The 18078-nt window shown below is 41.0% G+C and overlaps 1 protein-coding gene across 1 annotated transcript; it reads left to right on the top strand.

Moving 5' to 3' along the window:
• Positions 1 to 401: 401 nt before the first annotated feature.
• Positions 402 to 14611, top strand: HSP90B1 (heat shock protein 90 beta family member 1). The gene is made up of 18 exons (XM_077472130.1): positions 402 to 569; positions 3151 to 3253; positions 3555 to 3696; positions 3778 to 3894; positions 5706 to 6037; positions 6978 to 7089; positions 7759 to 7881; positions 8038 to 8154; positions 8747 to 8884; positions 8966 to 9043; positions 9139 to 9204; positions 9783 to 10052; positions 10138 to 10383; positions 10796 to 10932; positions 11130 to 11208; positions 11343 to 11498; positions 11726 to 11860; positions 14042 to 14611. Exons 1-18 carry the CDS (start codon positions 521 to 523, stop codon positions 14069 to 14071), a joined length of 2430 nt encoding a protein of 809 aa, XP_077328256.1. The 5' UTR covers positions 402 to 520; the 3' UTR covers positions 14072 to 14611.
• The last annotated feature ends 3467 nt before the right edge of the window (positions 14612 to 18078 follow it).

The following is an 18078-nucleotide window of genomic DNA, read 5'->3' as shown; positions in this document are numbered from 1 at the left end:
CTCACAGCAGCGAGATAAAAAGAAATGTGAGCACATACTCTCCAAGACCCCATAGCAACAACACCAGCCTGGGTAACTAGGGTAAACATGGATGGAAGCACCCCGGAAGTAAAAGAGATTGACCCTTGATTTCTTTGTGTGTAATGTCAGGCACTTTCATCCTCACTCTTCCCCCTTCTTGTGAGTTCAATAATCTGTGACAGAAGAACCACTAAAAGTAGCTCATTTGTCCGACCAGCAGAGAGCCGCCGAGTCACAGCCAATCAGCGCGGGACACGCTCCTAGCCTTGTACGCCGTACATGGAAGACAACTATTGGGCAATGCTGACAGGAACGTAGGCCGCGAGGAAGACACCGATTGGTGGCTTGGGTTGCGTGGTTGGCTACTATTGGCGGGCGCTCGGTGTCCGCCTGGTGCCTGTCAGGGGCAGATATTAAAGCCTAGGAGGCGGCGCACGGTTGCAGTTTTGTGTGGCGAACGAAGAACGTGCATACCGGAGGTGTACGGCGTGCGGGCATCATGAGGAAGTCGTGGGCAATTGGCCTGTGCTTCGTCCTGCTAGCGTTTGGTGAGTGCCCGTGGAGGGGGGAGCAGCTGGGGACCCCTATTCTGTACCATCATCCTTCATTCACAGTCTTCTAGAAGCTTCCTGACCTGCATCCTTCTTTAGGGAAGGGGGGGGGGGGTTCTCTGGTATTTGTATCCCCTATGCCATGCATGCCTTCTTCTAGTATAGGATGGTGGTTTAGGGGGTCCGCAGCTCCTTCCTTCATGATTAGTGAGCCCCATAGTAGTGATGGCCGCCTTGGTAAAGTTCAGTCACCCATAGCAGCTCTCATTGGCTGGACTTAATCTATTTGCTAAGGGATACTGCATGAAATAAATACACACATATATATATATATATATATATATATATATATATATATATATATATATATATATATATATATTATTCTCTATCTCTTTCTCCTCATCTGTTATGTGGATGGGGGAATTAGGGTTTACATGCATTTTCACACCTGGTCACCTGGGGAAAAATTAACATGTGACAAAGTTTTTTTGTTTAGAAAAAGTAAAGTGTTTCCATTGACTTGGACAGACTTTATTTTCCGAACAGTGCACTAAGGCCCTGTTCACATTGATGCATAGCAAGAGCGAGCATTCCTGCTATGTGATGTGTGCCATAGAGCCAGCCCATTCATTAGTGCAGCAAAAGTGCACTGGTGTGAACCTGGCCTAATGTCTGTTTTCCTCACTTATCTGATGTGGCTTCTACTATTTAAAGCAGTGGTTGTCAACATATGAGCAAACGGGGTCTCAAATGTGGCCCCTGACATCACCAAAGGGCCACACATAATGTTCAGTATATGTAAAATGTGAGAGGACTGTCAAACTGCAGACTTGCTGGAGGTTAGAGAGTGTGGACAGGATATGTTGGCTGGAAATATGCTGCAGAAGACCATGGGAAGCTGGGAATTTTACATGAGGCACTTGTAGATCAATGCTATTAGTCCAGTCAGTTCCCACTCCAGCAAGGGTCTCAAACAGGTGGTCTTCCAGCTGTTGTGAAACTACAAGTCCCATCGTTTCTCTGCCTGTGGGAGTCATGCTGGTAACTGTCAGCCTTTGCAATGCCGCATGGGACTTGTAGATTTGCAACAGCTGGAGGGCTGCCAGTTTGAGACCCCTGCACTACAGACTGCTGTAGTTCAAGGGTGGCAGGTTGGGCACCGGGGATTTGGCATTTTTGCTTAAATGGGCATAGAGAAATCTTTCCAGTGGGTGCAATTGTTCTGACAACCGTATTCTGTCTTTAAAGAGTGTTATTCTCACTTCTTGCTGTGCTTTTGAGACAGAACAAGAAAACTCAAAGGGTTTTAACCTTTCCCTACTATATCTAAAACTAAAAAAAGTTGTGGCTTTTGGATTCTAGAGCAGGTTTACTTTTTTTTTTTTTTTTTACCAATTACTTTTTCCTGGCTGTTTACCATTGTGCAGTGCTTGTGTTCCTCTGTCCTCCAGAGAAGACAGAACATGCACCTTCACCTGATGCAAATGTGTGTTTGTAGAATCTTTCATTCTCAGCCAAATCTAGCTTGCATTTTCCAGCTGCCATCTAAAGTCGGTAGGGCCCCTTATGTAACTGAAGTAAATATCACCTGCAGGTTCTAGTCTACATAAAGGGCCAGGGTTCTAGCAACTGTTCCACATGGTAATCTCTTAATGCGGAATGCTGCTCTTTGCCAGCCATCAGGGAATGAATAAGTAAGCATGAGTGGATCTATAGTATAACATGAGTAACTAATAAGTGTTAATGTGTAAACTTGAGCACTAGAAAGTTGTGTGTTCTGTTCCTTATACTACTCCCCCCCCCCCCCCCCCTTCCTTTTTAATGCTAAATGGGACTGTCAAATATTTGCACTGGGAGATAGTGATGGGAGCAAACTGCAGAAATAATGTAGCCTTGAGCAGTGCATTGACTGCCTGTAAATGGTCTGTTTAGCAAATCCGAATGATCCAAAGAGTGTGTAGATCTGATTCAGTTTGAAGGCAACAGTCATTTACATTATTGTGCTGGTAGGTTCTGTGTCTATAATATAGGTGGAAATTCAATTCCCCTATCCCCCATATGCGGTTCCCTTTTAGCCAGTTTGTCACCACATATAAAAATATCACCCCCCATCAGTACAGTCTTATTTGTGGCAATTGTGACAGTACTTTGTTCTGGTTATTGGCCACAATGAGCATTGCATTTTCGGAGGGCTGTGTCTCCTTTTTGGTGTAGACTCAAAGCACAGAATGATTCTTTACCTAAACCCCCCCAACCCAACCGCAGTTTGTCTAACTGGCCCCTAACAATTCAACTCTTGCTTAGACTATCCTGGAGTCTTTATGCTGAAAGCATCTTGGCTTCAGAAGTAAATGATCACGCAATCAAAATCAGCCTTCCAAGATACTTTAGTTGTGATCACATGAACAATACCAAGGTATTCAGAGGCATGACTGCTGCAAGAACATAATGCAGATTTTGGTGTGTGTGTTTTAGCACATGCAAGTATAAAAATTAACGTTATTTGTTTTGGCCAGGATTCAGACATTGCGTGTTTCTGTGTTACTCAACTTAAACTATTACAAAATCTTTACAGTTTCTGTGAGAGCTGAAGATGACGTAGACATCGATGGAACGGTAGAAGATGACCTTGGAAAAAGCCGGGAAGGCTCCAGAACAGATGATGAAGTTGTAAGCAGGTTAGTCTTCGCTACATGCAATGTTTTTGATTCAATCTGTGAAATTGTAAACAGGAACTGGATGCAGTCGGCTATAGATTTCATTGTGCCAGAGCAGTTACAGGATTACAAATATGACTTCTGTGTAGTGTTATACATTCTTAATTGTGTACACTAAACTTGCAATTGACAAAAGTATGCTCGTAGTAGTGTTTGGTAAAGAAAACAAGATGTCTAATCGTTCCATCCTCTCTTAATTACAAAATATTTGTTAAAAATGTATCAAGGAATATTATCATTTAGCACTTTGTTGCTTTCATAGGGAAGAGGAAGCAATTCAGCTAGATGGACTTAATGCTGCCCAAATTAAGGAAATCCGGGAAAAATCTGAAAAGTTTGCGTTCCAAGCTGAAGTTAATAGAATGATGAAACTGATTATCAACTCCCTCTACAAAAACAAAGAGGTAACCTACTTTCTAAACTTGAGATGCTAATCTTTATAATGTCATAGTGAATCATGTTAAACGCTGTTCGCTTTCCTGCAGATCTTCCTTCGAGAACTTATTTCCAATGCCTCTGATGCCCTTGACAAGATTAGGTTAATTTCTTTGACTGATGACGATGCACTTGCTGCTAATGAAGAACTTACCATTAAAATTAAGGTATGGCTCTACCATATACTTTATTTATTTTTTTGCTTTGTTGTGAAATTTCACTTTTTGGTTCAACTTTGTAATCGGGCAGTATATTGCAACTAGATCTCAACAGCTAGTGCAATTTAAGTGGCACTAAACCCGTTGACTTAACAATTTCATATATAAAGGTATATTCAAGACATGCTGTGGATGAAAACTGTCAGTTGCTTGCACTCTCAACTGAACTGACAAATGGCTGGTGTCTTAAGTTGTCATGTGCTGCACTTATGATCAGTTAAGATATAAAAGAAGCTAAGATGACTGCTTCCTTGGCTGTAAAAGATAGGAGGATTTAGAGGGATATCTTCTGTTTTTAGGGTTTTCTGGTTGGACCGTTCTTCACCTCTTCATGTAAATAAAGAGTTAAAGGATAAGTTCACCTTTGGAACATGTTGCACTTGGTTTTAGGGTGGAACATTTAACCTTTTTCCAGCATCTGCAGCCTCCTCCCCATAACAGCAGGCACTCTTCCTGCACCTGCTGTCACAATTTGAAAATCATATGGCTGTACAGGGGTTTGCTTGTGTTTTTTGTTTTCTGTAATTTTAACAAAGACTGTCGGCCATTGCAGCTGATGGCTTCCTTGTAGTATGAGAGTCCTTAATTCATTGAACTTGCTCCTGAGTAACACTGTCAGTACGAGCAGATGGCTATGCTGAGTGTCTGCAGAGGCCTGAGTTTTCATCCATCTTATGGGTGCAATGCTGTGCAGGCTCCTTTAGAGGGGGGGGGGGGGGGGGGGAGTGTCTTTATTTAAAAAAATAAAAATAAAAATTATTATTATTATTATTAGCGAGTACCAATTACTTTTATTAAAGTACTCGCCGATGCCCATTACCGATAACTTTGCAAGAGTACTCGTGCAAATGCTCCGATACTTAAAACTGATATCTTTAGGGTGCAATTTGAGCCTATACAAAATGATTGGGCTCAAATCGCACTGCAGAGAATCGCATGCGATTTGAGCAGGAATGGGGTGTAATTTCCTGTCTGAATTGCATGCAGTTTCCCACACCGCTCCTGTTTGATCACAGGCTGAAATCACTATGACCAGTTTGTTGACACAGGGACAGTGGGGGTTAACTGCATGTATTCCTGTTCAAATCGTGTGTGTGTTTTTTTTTTTTGTTTTTTTTTTTTTTTTTTATTTTTTTTTTTTTTTTGCAGTGCGATTTGAGCCCATTCATTGTTTATGGGCTCAAATAGCACCACAAGCCTGAGTTTTAGGTATTGGTGCAATTTGCATGAGTACTCTAACAAATGCTTGATTTCTGTTCAACCCTAGTTTGCTTCATTCAAGGCATGCACCTGGCTGGTGATAAGCCCTGGTTCAAACTGATGTGATTTTTGACATGTCAAATTGGCGGCAATGGCAGTGTCTGAATTGGTGCAGATTTCCCAAAAGTAGTTTCTGTACTATTGGCGATTTCGGGGTGCGATTTCCATTGACATCTGTGCATAAACCTGCAACCCCCCCCCCCCCCCCCCAGCCAGGACTCTCATGCAGGTATGAAATTGTGCACGTTCAGCTGAACTCGCATGATTTCATTCCCACAGTCTGTGAGCCTAGGCTAAATGTCACAATTGCCAGCATTGATATGTCAGCTCTTAGCCAGTCCTTTAATCCCTCAAATGGCTGTCGGTCACATTTATATCACCATGGAGGCTGAAATGGCACCTTCCTGGGCAGATCGTTTAGTTCTACTTTAATTCTTTTTGAAGTGTCATTTTTCTTGGGGTTTTTATTTTCTCATATGTGCTAAAATGTTTTCTTCTAGTGTGATAAAGAGAAGAACATGCTGCATATAACTGACACTGGCATTGGCATGACAAAGGAGGAGCTAGTGAAGAATTTGGGAACGATTGCTAAATCTGGAACAAGTGAATTTTTGAACAAGTTTACAGAAGCCCAAGAGTCTGACCAATCTACCTCTGAGCTGATTGGACAGTTTGGTGTTGGCTTCTATTCTGCCTTCCTTGTTGCCGATCGTGTAATTGTGACCTCAAAACACAACAATGGCACACAACACATCTGGGAATCTGATTCCAATGAATTCTTTGTGACTGAAGATCCTCGAGGTGACACATTGGGAAGAGGAACAACAATAACGTAAGTGGACCTTGAATGCTGTGTTATGCAAAAGTACATTTTAGGACAAAGCATGCTTTCCCTTCCCTAAGGGCTGACCTCTATGCATTGCACTGATGCCTAACTCTTGATGGTTGCAAGCATTGTCTGTCAACCGCTTTGTGGTGTGTGTGTGTTTTTTTTTTTTTTTTTTTTTTGTCTCCCTCTCTCCTTCTGAAATTGTAGTATTTGCCCATGTGGTGGGTGGTCATGTACAAAAACTGGCTACTTTTAAAGTGGTTGTAAACCGTCTTGTCTGAATGTTACCTAATAGGTAAGCCTAGAATAAGTCTTACCTATAGGTGGTAGAAATATTGCCTAAACGTGCACGGTTTAGGAGATATTTCCCTTAGTGCAGAGGTTGTCGCCGCATGCGCTGTGAAGAATCGGACCACCGTGCCATTTCTTTACACGCAAGTGCCATGACTGATGGCACATGTGCGGGATTGACATCACGCGGCTCTAGTCAGTCACAGCCGGAGTCCGCGACCCCAGAAAGGGGGGCAAAAATGGACGTGGCTTGCACAGGGGACAGCACAGGCTTTGTTTGCAGGTAAGTGTCACATAATGGGCTAGTATGCAATTCATACTAGCCCATTATGCTTTTAATTTGCAGGTAGCAAAAGAGGAAGTTAAACCCATCAGGGTTTCCTTCCTCTTTAAGTTCTGCCTTAGTCATTTGTCCTACCCAGCCTATGTTTGATGTGTGAGCAGCTCTTAATTGATATGACCAGTTCAGTTACCTCAATTGCAGCCCATTAGGGTGTGTCTTGTTTCAGGTTAAGTATTTCAAAGTATTCAAGTAAGAGTGTGACCATAACTGGCATAGCATTTTCACGAGGGCTCAGCCCTGTGAGATCATCTTGGTATGGTATAAAAGCTAGCACCTCATTTATTGCAATAAATGACTTTTTTATTACAGCTTGGTTTTGAAAGAAGAGGCAACTGATTATCTTGAGTTGGAAACCATTAAGAACCTGGTCCGGAAATATTCTCAGTTTATCAACTTCCCTATTTATGTTTGGAGTAGCAAGGTAAGGATGATTCTTCAATTTGTATGAAACTTCGACTTTTAGTCCCTGCACATGTTACTGATATGAACGCCGCTGCCTCCAAGAAGAAAGTTTCTGCCCAAAAAAATGCAATCTGGGTCAGTTTAATGTGAATATTTATACCACATATGCACATAAATTATCACTCCTGCATGGAAGTGTCACTTTCATACATGGGGGGAGGGAAATGCTTAACAGCCGTATCTGTGTGTGGTGTTTTTTTTTAATTTCCCCCCCCCCTCAGTGTTATAAACGCTGTATTGACGCTCCCAGCAGTTCACATATGGGAGTGTAAACTACCTTGCGATGTAGGAATCCGCCGTGGATTCAGTCTTCTCGCATTGCTCCTATGTGAACCAGGACTAAATGTCTAAAGTCTGCCGTTTTGACACTCGAGTGCAAGATCCTCTAAAGCAAACAATCCCAGTCCACCTTATTTCCCCTTAGATTTTTGCCATGGCAAACTCCTGATACCACTGGGTATAGTGGAGCAAATTGCATCTCAACTACCGCAATGCAGCCCTTGGGGCTTGATTGGCAATTGGGATGGGGGGAGTAGATGAGTTTGTTTGCTATTTTATTTCATGACATGTTTTACTTTGTTTAGCATGTAATGTGGAAACCCACCTGTTTACTCATGTATTTCTTTAGACTGAGACTGTAGAAGAGCCCATTGATGAAGAGGAAGCTAAAGAGGAGGAAAAAGATGAGGATGCTGATGAGGAAGCTGCCGTGGAGGAGGAGCAAGAAGAGAAGAAACCAAAGACCAAGAAGGTGAGCTTGAGCAATGTAAATGGATAAGTTATGGATAGCTTCCAAAACTTGCTATCACAAACTGTGTGATAGCATTAAAAGGTGCTCTATATGCTTGGACTGTGTTGCTTGATAAGTGGTTTTGGTTTTTAAAACTTGCATTCATTTGTTTTACAGGTTGAGAAAACTATCTGGGACTGGGAGCTTATGAATGACATCAAGCCCATCTGGCAGAGACCATCTAAGGAGGTAGAAGAGGATGAATACACAGCTTTTTATAAGTCTTTCTCAAAGGTAATTGTCTTGTATTTTTCAGACGTTCTGCTTATGTATTTCGTACTAACATTTATTAGGTCATTAATATTAAGCTGAAATTTTTACTTTTTATTTTTATTTTTTCTTGTAAATGTAGATTAACACAAGGGCAGAAGATTTAATAGATGGAAAGAAAAAAAAAATTGTGTAAAGTGGCAGTAAACTTGTTGATTTAAACAGTTTTAAAAAAAACTGTTACATTACCAGCATGCCGAATGCTAACTGCACATTGGCTGTGCTCTCAACCAAACTGTTAAACCATCCAATGGCTGGTGTCAGAACAGATCACATGTGCAGCACCGTGGCAGTTGAAGATTAAACAGAGGCAAAGATGGCAGCTTCCTTGGCTGAAACAATAGTGTTTACTGCCACTTAAACTTTGGATGGTAAAACTTTTTTTCCTGCCAGTAAATACCTTAAACAACCCACTTCCTGTTTTGTTAAAAAGCCTGGGCTTATGACGTCATACACAGCTCTCTCGTGGGAGTTTACCATTGTATTGCTCATTGTGGCTTAGGGGTGGCCAAAGCCAAGTACACATGTATTCATTAATGTGAAATGTGTCTTTCAGGAAAGTGACGATCCACTGGCTCACATCCACTTCACCGCTGAAGGAGAGGTTACCTTCAAATCCATCTTGTTTGTGCCTTCCACAGCTCCTCGTGGTCTGTTTGATGAATATGGCTCCAAGAAGAGTGATTATATCAAAGTAATGCAGTGTTACTATTGACATGTATAATAATGACTGCATTTCTTATCACCCGCTAATCATGTTTGTCTGTCTGAACAGCTCTTTGTCCGCAGAGTTTTCATAACGGATGACTTCCATGACATGATGCCCAAATACTTGAATTTTGTAAAGGGAGTGGTAAGTGTCTTTGCTGTTATCTGGAAGTTGGCTTACTTGGAAATTTCCTTGGAGTTTTGAGTTCTAAAACCTTTTTTCTTTCTGGAACTTTCTAGGTTGATTCAGATGACTTGCCTCTTAATGTGTCTAGAGAAACCTTACAGCAACATAAACTGTTAAAGGTATGTTTATTGATTCATTGCTGGCTCCATACTTGTAAACCATTATCAGTTGACATAAATCAAAAGGGATTGTGTACTGGGGCTTTTGTTGCATTTAGAAATGCTTTTCTTACCATACACTTAAAGGGAATGCAAAATTGGCTTGATAGAGCTCAGGAGTGCAACTGCATGTTATAAGCATCTGTAAAGGAACTATTGGCAATCTGATTTATTGCAAGGTGAAGGCAGAATGCACTTGTAAATCTAGCCCTAAACCAAATCCTTCCTTGGCAGATGCTAAGTGAATACTAGATGACTATTTGCCATTCCATTTTTGTAAAATGGAATATACATATTTTTCTACCTTCGTCTATTTGGTCAGATTCTTTAGGTAAGTATCTGACAGCTTTCTTATTGTTGATTTGAAACCTATATGTTTAAGTGTTGTGTTGAACAAAAATAAGAGGTGTTTTTCTTAAGCAGAGCTATTTCATGAGTGTCCTGCAAGGGGTGTAAGATTTATTACCAAGGGGAATACATGGGCTGGAAGTAATTTTATAGCTTTATTTTTTGTTACATGTTGCCACTTTTTCTCTTAGGTTATCAGAAAGAAGCTGGTACGTAAAACTTTAGACATGATTAAGAAAATTGCAGAAGACAAATATAATGAGAAATTCTGGAAGGAGTTTGGCACAAATGTCAAACTTGGTGTGATTGAAGACCACTCTAACCGTACCCGTTTGGCCAAGCTTCTCCGATTCCAGTCTTCCAACCACAAGACAGAGCTTGCCAGTTTGGAGCAGTATGTCGAAAGAATGAAGGAGAAGCAGGATAAAATCTATTTCATGGCTGGGGCAAGCAGAAAAGAGGTGAGCTTGACAGCTGCTTTACCATTTTCTTGGTGTTCAGGAGAAATTTAATGCACAAGCTCATACTTTGGTTCTGCTCCCTCAGGTGGAATCTTCCCCATTTGTTGAACGTTTGTTGAAGAAAGGTTATGAAGTCATCTTCTTAATTGAACCTGTAGATGAGTACTGCATACAGGCCCTGCCAGAGTTTGATGGCAAGAGATTCCAGAATGTTGCCAAAGAAGGGTTAAAGTTTGATGAAAGTGAGAAGTCAAAGGAAGCACATGAGACTCTGGAGAAGGAATTTGAGCCACTGCTTTCCTGGCTGAAAGAGAAATCCCTGAAAGACCAGGTATATATATTCACCACCTTCACCCTACCTTAAGCCCCTGTTCAGACCAATGCAATTTGACAGCTCAAACTGCGTGACAAGTCGCACCCTATTGGCAGTGGAACTGTTTAAATCTGTGCGACGCCAACTTTGCGGTGCTGCGCTAATTTGAAAAAGTAGCTCCTGCACTACTTCTGTTGGTTTTCAGGTGCGACTTTCATAGACACCTGTGCATGAAGTCTCTCAGATGTCAGCCAGGTTGTGTCTTTGAAATCGCGTGATTTCAAGTTGCAGGCTTTCAAAGCTGCATTCAGGTGTGTGTGTGTGTGTGTGTGTGTGTGTGTGTGTGTGTGTGTGTGTGTGTGTGTGTGTGTGTGTGTGTGTGTTCTCTCCTCTCTCCCCATATGACTTTACCACTTCTCTCTTTCTATAGATTGAAAAAGCTGTCCTATCCCAACGTCTGACACAGTCCCCATGTGCACTTGTGGCTAGCCAGTATGGGTGGTCTGGCAACATGGAAAGAATTATGAAGGCACAAGCATACCAGACTGGAAAAGACATTTCCACAAGGTAAGATGTATTTACTAGCTGACCTACCCAATGAAACAAATGCCTTTACATTGGATACCAATGTTTGCTTAGGGGTGTGGGGGTTTTTATTTTTTGGGCTTTAGGCATTGTCCTATCCACTTAGCGCTTTCAGTTTTGACTTTGCATATGGCTTTTTATTAGCATGATATAGATTTTTTTTTTTTTCCCTTTTTCAGTTATTACTCCAGCCAGAAAAAGACCCTTGAGATTAACCCAAGACATCCTTTGATAAAGGAAATGTTGCGGAGAGTACAGGTGAGCTATGCGTTTAAAAATCTAAACATTTGGTACAAAAATGCACACACTACAGTGGTTACATTCTACTGCCCCTGTGACATGGAGGAAGGTTGTTGTGTTAAATTGTAAAATTGCATTTGTTTTATGAACAGGAAAATGAAGATGACCAGACTGTATCAGACCTCGCAGTTGTACTTCTTGAGACTGCCACGTTACGGTCAGGATATCAGTTACCAGATACAAAAAGCTACAGTGAAAGAATAGAAAGAATGCTTCGACTAAGCTTGAGTATCGACCTTGATGCCAAGGTAAAGGATGAATCTTTGCATTTTACTCACCCTACCACCTGTGTACTGCTAGGTTTTCAGCTATATATTGGATATTGTATGCAGTCTTTTTATAAGTGGAAATATTGACAAATATATTGGATATCCCTATAATTGGGTAGTGTAAGTTTCATTCAGTACAACACAGCAGTGTTCTAAAATGAACTGCATTCACATTTGGTGCATTGGTTATCGATACTTGGTTGCAGGTTGAAGATGAACCAGAGGAGGAAGAGGAGCCAGCAGCAGATGAAGCGGATCAGGAAGATTCGGATGACGTTGAAGAGGTTGATGCAGAAGAAAAAGACGAAACATCAAAAACAGAAGAACAGACAGATAAACAGGTTGGTGTCTTTGGATTGTAACAAATGTCAACTTTTTCACTGCTGATCCACTTTTCCTTAAATGGCGTCTTCAGTTATTGGCTTGTCCTTGCCACGTAATAGTTCTACATGGGATGTGTGCAAACCATTTAACACAACATCAATAGAGCGAAAACACTTCAACAAATTTGCTGCACAGTAATTGCCAAACCTGGGCATACAAGATATTCTAGCTGTGTCTTACTCTTTAAAACTCTTCCAAACCCGCTTTAAAGCCCAACCTCAGGAAATTTAAAAATTATCCCTCGCAGTGAGGCTGTGCCTGTACTGCAATTGTTAACTGTTCATCATATGTATTATACAGGGATTTGATTATTTTTTGCATTTATAGAGAAGATGACAATTTTTTTGGAAAACTTTTTTATTTATTAAAAATAAAAATCAATTTTATTTTTTCTGTCTATGTATTCTGCTACATATTTGGTTTAAAAAAAAAAAAAAAAAATCCAAGCTGATTGTAGACACTAACTTTTGCACAAAACCCAAACTGGGATTTTTATTTTTTTCCTAGTAATGGCGGTGATCAGCAACTTGTAGCAGGACTGCGACTATTGCAGTGGACATACTGACCCACTTTTTGGGGACCGGTGACCCTAATACAGTGATCAGTGCAAAAAAATGCACCCGCTGTACTAATGACACTGGCTGGAAGAGGTTAACATCGGGGGTGATTGAAGGGTTAACTGTGACAAACAAGTGTTTGTGTACTGTGGGAGGTGTTTTTACTAAGGGATGGCATGGATCCATGCCTTCCCTACTGACTGAACAGCAGTCTGCCTTATTTACATGGGCAGATTGCTGTTCTGCCTGTGTACAGAACAATTGGGTGTCGGCGGACATAGTCCGTGGTACTTGCTGCTCAGCTCCTGCTATGTAGTCTGGAAGAGACAGATTGTATGTATGTATGTATGTATGTATGTATGTATGTATGTATGTGTCTCCAGCTATCATGTCAGATCAGTTAAGATGGTAATCTGACTGGGATGTGACTGCTCTCGGCTGAAATCAGACAGGTCTGGCCAAAGTAGTGCAGGAATCTTTTCCAAAGTCTGACCATTTTTAAGACTGCTCTCATAGAGAAACACTGCTTTCTACATGTCAAGCGTATTGTGCTTTCAAAGTCAGAGCGATTGTTGCACCAGTGTGAACCAGGCCTTAGTGTGTGTGTGTTTAGTGGCATTTTAACCTATTCACACCCGCATTATAGCCAAAAGGCAGCTACCACACTGGCCTAAATTGCTGGGAGGGTGTCCATGTACATCATCCCATGCTCACACTCTGATCAGCCAGTTCATGAGATTCAACTGATCACAGATCTGAGTAATGGGCCCATCCTGGCCCCTTACCACATGATCAGCTGTCAGCCATAACAGTGTAACAGGCCATCAATCCCGTACACAAAGCCACTGTTGCTAAGCAGTGCAGCCTCATCTGCGCACATCAGTGAAGGAGAAAAATTACCTGTTTGCAAAACTGTTTATTTAGCAAAAAATAACCCTAGTAGTAATTAAATGCCACCAAAACTTTTTTTCATATGGGTACAGTGTAGCATTTCCACAATTGTCATTCAAAGAGTGACTGACTGCACTGAAAGCTGGCCTGGGCAGAAAGGGGGTTTAAGTGGTTAAATAATTTAGAGTTCCACAATATAAAACATTTTAATGAACTGATGTGTGCATTCATCCACTGATGCGTTTTTTTATTTTTATTTTTTTAGGGGTTTTTATCAATGGAGAATCTTCTAATCTGAAGATTACATCTTTATTCTGTATGGCTGTCAAGCCTTTATCTTTTTGCCTTACATTTTAAGGGAGACTTTAGGGATTTAAATCCCTGTGGTCTAATTGCTTGGTTGACATATTGCTAGAATTATGTACTATACTGGGGTTTTCACATGCAACTGATACACCTGTTGAATTTTGAGGATCAGAATAATGGCTAGGTAACTAACATTTTGAGAATGAGCTTGGCAGCAGCTCCTGTGTTCTAAAGGGAGGTTAACTTTCCATATGACCATTTGGATTAAGGTGGTCAAAAGATAGATGGATATATAGATACATTTTTTTTTTTATATAGATGAGTTTATACTGTGTTTGATTCTTGAATGTAATTTATTTTTTATTTTTTTGTTCTTTATTTCAGGGATCCACACATATAAAAGATGAATTCTAAATACCATCTCGCAACCAGCTAGTGGGGGGTGGGCTTTTTCAGTGTTGGGGAGGGTTTTTTAGTTTTTTGTTTGTTTATTTTTTAAGAAAAACATTCCTCATGAATGTAAAATTTGTACTATTTATGGTTGTAAAATCCTTTTCCTGTGAACACAAGCGTTCTGAAAAGTCACACCGGATTCACTGTCCAGATGTAATACTGCAATGCCATCCAAGAGATTGTCAAACATTGCAAGCTGAAACCTCAATCCAGATGTTGAAGGGATTTAAAATTAACCTGCAAAAACCAGAAAAGGACTGGGTATCTGTTCATCTTAGTGGACTGTCTCACACCAAGTTGACTGATCTATGGCCTAGCACTACAGAGCAGAACTGGACTCAAATGTGAAATGTCAAGTTTAATGGTTGTTTGTCTCCTTGGAGAAAAATCCCTGACTAAAAGCGGCTGGTTCATCTCTTGTAACACTTCTAGTTATTGTCGCAATTTTACAGTCAATGTCCACAGCAAACTCCTTTCAACAATAAAGTTGTGGTGACTTTGTTATTGAACAAGTTGTGTTTTGCTATCTGAAGTCTCTCTAAAGCTGGCCATATATGGTTGAAAATTAGATTTGTTCATAGCCCCCTCTGTTCAACAGAAGCCGGTTGTTGGACTGGTGTCTTGCAAACGGTCCTGCTGGAATTTGGGGGGGAGAATGGAAGTTCCAATAGATCTCCTATAGCGTGTTTTATTTTTTATTTTTTTTTCTCTCCCCCCACTGCCTGCCATATAGTAAAATGATGGCACGTGGGATGTCATTCTGGGGCAATGTCATAGGACATTGCCCAAGTATCACTGCTCTTGTGCGGCCACTGGGGTGTGAAGCGCAGCATTCATGCCATGTCTGATGCTGCAGCTCTTTTAAATGTGATTGGACACAGCCGATCACATGGGTAAACACGGAAGTGTTGTTTATCGGCTCTCCTTGCATTGACAGTGAGGCAAGGAGAGCCAATCGGTGCCATCTCCTTGCTGGGGAGGCTGTACAGGTAATTTGGGCACTGATCATCAGTGCCACCTCAGCGGACATCAGTGAAGGAGAAATTGCTTATTTACAAAATGTACCAACAAACTAAAACTTTAAAGGGGTGTTGGCTGTTGGGTTTGGTTTTTTCTCTATATAAAAAAAAAATCAGAGGGCTCTATTTGTTGGAAGAAAATTATAAAAATTTAATTCGGGTACAGCGTTGCATGACCCAATGTCATTCAAAGGGTGACAGTGCTGAAAGCTAAAAATTGGCCTGGGCAGGAAGGGTGTACAAGTGCCTGGTTTTGAAGCAGTTAAACATGTAATACCCTTTTCCTGTTGCCTTCTAGGCAGCATATTCATGGTTGGCTACTCCACCCCCGGCCAAGCATGCATATGCTGCCGTGGATAGGCACCAGGAAAGGAACTATGGAAAGGTAAGTATTCAATTTTCCATTTTGTTGCCATATGACACACCCAGCGGTGAATGGGCTAAAGTGGCACTAAAACACAGGCCTGTGTATTGTTAAAACCTGCCTTTAAGCTTTTTTGCATGCGAACTGCATTGATCTACATGGTTGTGCTCACAAGTTTACATACTCTGGCAGAGTTTGATTTCTTGGCCATTTTTATGGGAAAATGAATAACGCAAGCTTTCCTATCACTCATGGTTAGCGTTTGGCTGAAGCCATTTATTATCAACTGTTTGCTCCTTTATGATTTGAGATTTATTTATTTATTTTTTTAAACTACTACAATGACCCTGGTCAAAAGTTGACATACCCTGGTGCTTTTGGCCTGATAACATGCACATGTTGACACAAAGTGTTTGAATGGCTATTGAAGGTAAATATCCTTACTTGTCATGTTTGCTTGTAATTTAGTTTGTGTGTAAGGTCAATGAGTTTCTGAACTCATGAAAGACCCTTGCATCTTCCATCCAGTGCTGCACTAACGTTTCTGGATTCTATCTCATGGGGAAAGCAAAAGAATTGTCAAAGGATCTGTTGCAAAATGTAGTTGAACTATATAAAACAGGGAAGGGATAAGATATCTAAGGATTTGGGAATGCCAATCAGCAGTGTTCAAACTCTAATCAAGATGTGGAAAATGGGTTCTGTTGAAACTAAACCATGGTCGGGTAGACCAACTAAAATCTCAGCCACAACTGCCAGGGAAAATTTGTTTTGGGATGCAAAGAAAAACCCACAAACAACTTTGGGTGCAATACAGGACTCTGAAAACATGTGGTGTGGCTGTTTCAAGATGCACAATAAGGAGGCACTTGAAGAAAGCTGTGCTGCATGGTCGAGTTTCCAGAAGAAAGCCATTACTACACAAATGCCATAATGTAGTCAATATGCCAAACAGCAGAGACAAGCCTCCAACCTTCTAGCACAGTCATTTGGAGTGATGAGACAAAAATTTAGCTTTTTGGCAACAACCATATATGCTAAGGAGTCAACAGCACCTATGATGAAAGGTACACCATTCCTACTGTGAAACATGGAGGTGGAACGCTAATGTTTTGGGGATGTGTGAGCTACAAAGGCACAAGAAATTTGGTCAAAATTGGCAAGATGAATGCAGTATAGCAAAAAATACTAGAGGAACGTTTGCATTCATCACCCAGGAAGCTGAGCATGGGATGTACTTGGATATTCCAACATGACAATGATCCAAAACACAAGGCCAAGTCGACATGTCATTTGCTACAGCAGAATAAAGTGAAGGTTCTGGAGTGGCCATCTCGGTCTCCTGACCTCAATATCATTGAGCCACTCTGGGGAGATCTCAAACGTGCAGTTCATACAAGACCAAGAATTTACAGGAACTTTGAGGCTTTTTGCCAAGAGGAATGGGCAGCCTTATCTGAGAAGATAAAGAGCCTCATCCACAAATAACACAAAAGACTTCATTGATGTTTAAGGGTGCAATACACGGTATTAAGAACTGGGGTATGTAAACATTTGATCGGGTCATTGGGGTAGTTTCTGTTGCGATTTATGATTTTAAAAAGGGTAAACACAGTTGATAATGGCTTCAGTCAAACACTAACCATGAGTGAAAAGTTTGTGTTATCCATATTCTCTGAAAAATTGCCAAGAAATCATAAATTCTGCCGGGGTATGCAAACTTATGAGTATAACTGTAGATGCATGTAGTTTCAGTGCAAGGACTGCTTTGTGCTCTGTTCACATCAGAACACTGTTCAGATGCTACACACTGCATAAAAATATAGCATGTCTGCATTATTATGCAGTGCACCAGCATCTTTCTTTTTTTTTTTTTTTTTTTTTTTTTTAGATTATGGAAAAAAAGTTTATTAAAGTTTTAAAAAGTAGCAATGCGTTAGAAGAAATTTCACTGCCCTACACAACGTCACTGCCCTACACAACGTACACGAACACCTGTGTTTATCTGATCACGGTGTTGATCAAGCTGAGAGATCCACATTTTTGTACTTGTCTTGACACACCCAAGCAGATCTTCCAATATGTGGACAGTTCAACTTATTATGGCTGCTTGCCTAGATTTATTGAGGCTGGGTTCACGCCATTGTTGGTGGAAAAAATAAAGTTAGTGCAGATATAAGATATGGGTTTTTCCATTGGTTGAGCTTCTGAGAACGCGGTTTCCAGAGTTATCAAGGATCTCAGAGGTTTCGGTAATGAATTAATAAAGGCAGTTAGTTGTCGATGTTTCCATTGGTCCATATGAGAGATGAGGGAGTCAGCCATTATGGCGGTTAAAGGAAGTACACCAGATGGGCCAATGACCTGATGTAAAAGGGTTTTTGTCCCCAAGTGCCAAATGTGAGGTCTGGATCCATGTTCCCCGGTGGGAAATAATTATGCCTGGTCAGGGGCATCAAGGGTTTAGTGCAGTTTTAGGTTGGAACTTTGTCTCTCTGCAAAGCCAGTTCCTTTTTGGTTTGAAAGAGTATTCTGGTAAGGTTGCCACTGTTTGGTGTAGTTGTAAAGGCGGATCCAGTGATGTG

The sequence above is a fragment of the Lithobates pipiens genome, unplaced genomic scaffold, assembly GCF_037356315.1.
Source record: "Lithobates pipiens isolate NorthernLeopardFrog02 unplaced genomic scaffold, aLitPip1_a1.2 Scaffold_8, whole genome shotgun sequence".
NCBI lineage: Eukaryota > Metazoa > Chordata > Amphibia > Anura > Ranidae > Lithobates > Lithobates pipiens.
The sequence above is the reverse complement of the archived record's forward strand: the minus strand, read 5'-3'. Positions and strand labels throughout refer to the sequence as shown.